The sequence below is a fragment of the Lolium perenne genome, chromosome 2 (assembly GCF_019359855.2).
Source record: "Lolium perenne isolate Kyuss_39 chromosome 2, Kyuss_2.0, whole genome shotgun sequence".
NCBI classification, from domain to species: domain Eukaryota; kingdom Viridiplantae; phylum Streptophyta; class Magnoliopsida; order Poales; family Poaceae; genus Lolium; species Lolium perenne.
In genome coordinates this window covers 280,505,739-280,507,414 of record NC_067245.2, presented here as the reverse complement: position 1 = coordinate 280,507,414, position 1,676 = coordinate 280,505,739, and the positions used below count along the sequence as shown (strand labels likewise).

The 1,676-nt window shown below is 58.1% G+C and overlaps 1 protein-coding gene across 1 annotated transcript; it reads left to right on the top strand.

Annotated features, from left to right (window-relative positions):
* Positions 1–658: 658 nt before the first annotated feature.
* On the top strand, positions 659–1,430 carry LOC127336530 (FCS-Like Zinc finger 1-like). The gene has a single exon (XM_051363350.2). The coding sequence runs from the start codon at positions 753–755 to the stop codon at positions 1,044–1,046; it is 294 nt and encodes a 97-aa protein (XP_051219310.1). The 5' UTR covers positions 659–752; the 3' UTR covers positions 1,047–1,430.
* Positions 1,431–1,676: the final 246 nt, after the last annotated feature.

Genomic DNA, 1,676 nt, shown 5'->3' with positions numbered 1-1,676 from the left:
TCGTTGTCTATTTGACGGTACCTTGGTGGGGGCGGAGGAGAGGCGGTCGGCGGTGGCGGTTGCGTGGCTCCAGAGAGGAAAAGAAGAGGGTCACACTGGGGTGGGCTCGGGCGCCACACATAAGTGGACGTGTGGGGCCTTTCGAAACGGCGCCACAATTTCAAAGTGTGACGCCCATGCAAACGGTGCCACATATCTTGCCACGTCGGCTAGTTAACGGCGCGCAGCGTCGACCGCGCCATGTCAGCCTGGATGTGTGGCGTCGTTCGCATGGACGCCACACAGACAAGTGTGGCGGCGATAGCAAGAGCGCCACACAAAAGGGTTAGTCCGGTGAAATAGTTTAATCAGAGAGCCATTTCGTGCTTTCTTCGCAGAAAGGGTTATTTTCGTCAAAATCGCCCATCCCTGGCGGTGGGACACCCGTCCATGTCTCTCGGACATGACTACATGGTGCCTGTCGTTTTCGTTTCGGTGGAGCCACGTATGTAGCCGTCTGCAAGCGGGGCATCCACCCACCGTATGGCACCGTGGGCCCGCGGGCCATACCCCAAAAACCGCTCCGTCGTCCATGGTTCCCGGTATTCCCCGAGCCTGAGCCTGTGTGCGGTGTGCCTGAGCCGCGCGGCCATATATGCCCAGCCTCCACCCTTCGCTTTCCCACGCAACTCGCTCGCTCCCCTCTTCCTCCCGCACCTCAACCAGCAAGCGCGCTGCCCGAGCAGCCACCACCTACGCACATACTTAACTCCATGGCGGCGTCCGTAGCCTGCTCCTTCTTCTTCGACGCCGAGCCTCTCGGCGAGCCCGCCATGCCCGCGCAGGACGCCTGCGCGCTCTGCACCAAGCAGCTCGCCCGCGACAGCGACGTCTTCATGTACAGAGGGGACACGCCCTTCTGCAGCGAGGACTGCCGCCACCACCAGATGCGGCTCGACGCCAGGCAGGCGACCAAGGCAGCCGCCCGGAGGCAGAAGCAGTTCTCGTCGGGTACGGTGTCCGGGCGCGGGAACCGGGAGTCCCGGGAGGTGCCCGTCGCGAGCTAGCCGGCGAGAATGCGAAGCTGCGTACACGGGGAAGAACTCAAGCCAGCTTATATTTGAGCCAACCAACATGATCTGCGTGGGCTCAGCCGCAGCGCGGCGTGCTCCATGCCGTCGCGGGCTAACCGGCAAGAGCGCGATGCTGAGAACAAGAGAGGTCTTATTCGACCCAACATGATCCGCGAGGGCTCTGCCTGCGAGATACGTGACTCTCTCCTTCTCGGGTTAAATTTTGTCCTGATCAATCTGCGCGGGATCCCCTCTTTTGATTAGATCCTGCGGGGTTGCCCAGAGCACTGCGACGGCTGTGTAACTATTCGAGGCAATAGTGCAAAGTGCTATGTGGTTGCCAATTTTTCAGCGATACCAGATCTTGTTTACTCTTTCTATGTTTTACAACTAGCACTTCCTGAATTCCTGATCCGATGGTACAGTTCATACTTTCATCGAGTGAGGAGGTGAGTAAACAAAAGTCCAAAACGAAACAAATCATTCAGTCACGAAACTCCAAGCCTCCCACGTCGGATCCGTTGATCGATTCAATCCCCTCAATTATTTCGTGTACACGCCTCACTTACTCAGAGCCGAGTCACCACTGAAAACATACGGGAAGGAACCAAAAAAAACCAGATG

Bases quoted from the DNA above. Each gene is read 5' to 3' on its own strand.
- LOC127336530 (XM_051363350.2), top strand. From the start codon at position 753: ATGGCGGCGTCCGTAGCCTGCTCCTTCTTCTTCGACGCCGAGCCTCTC.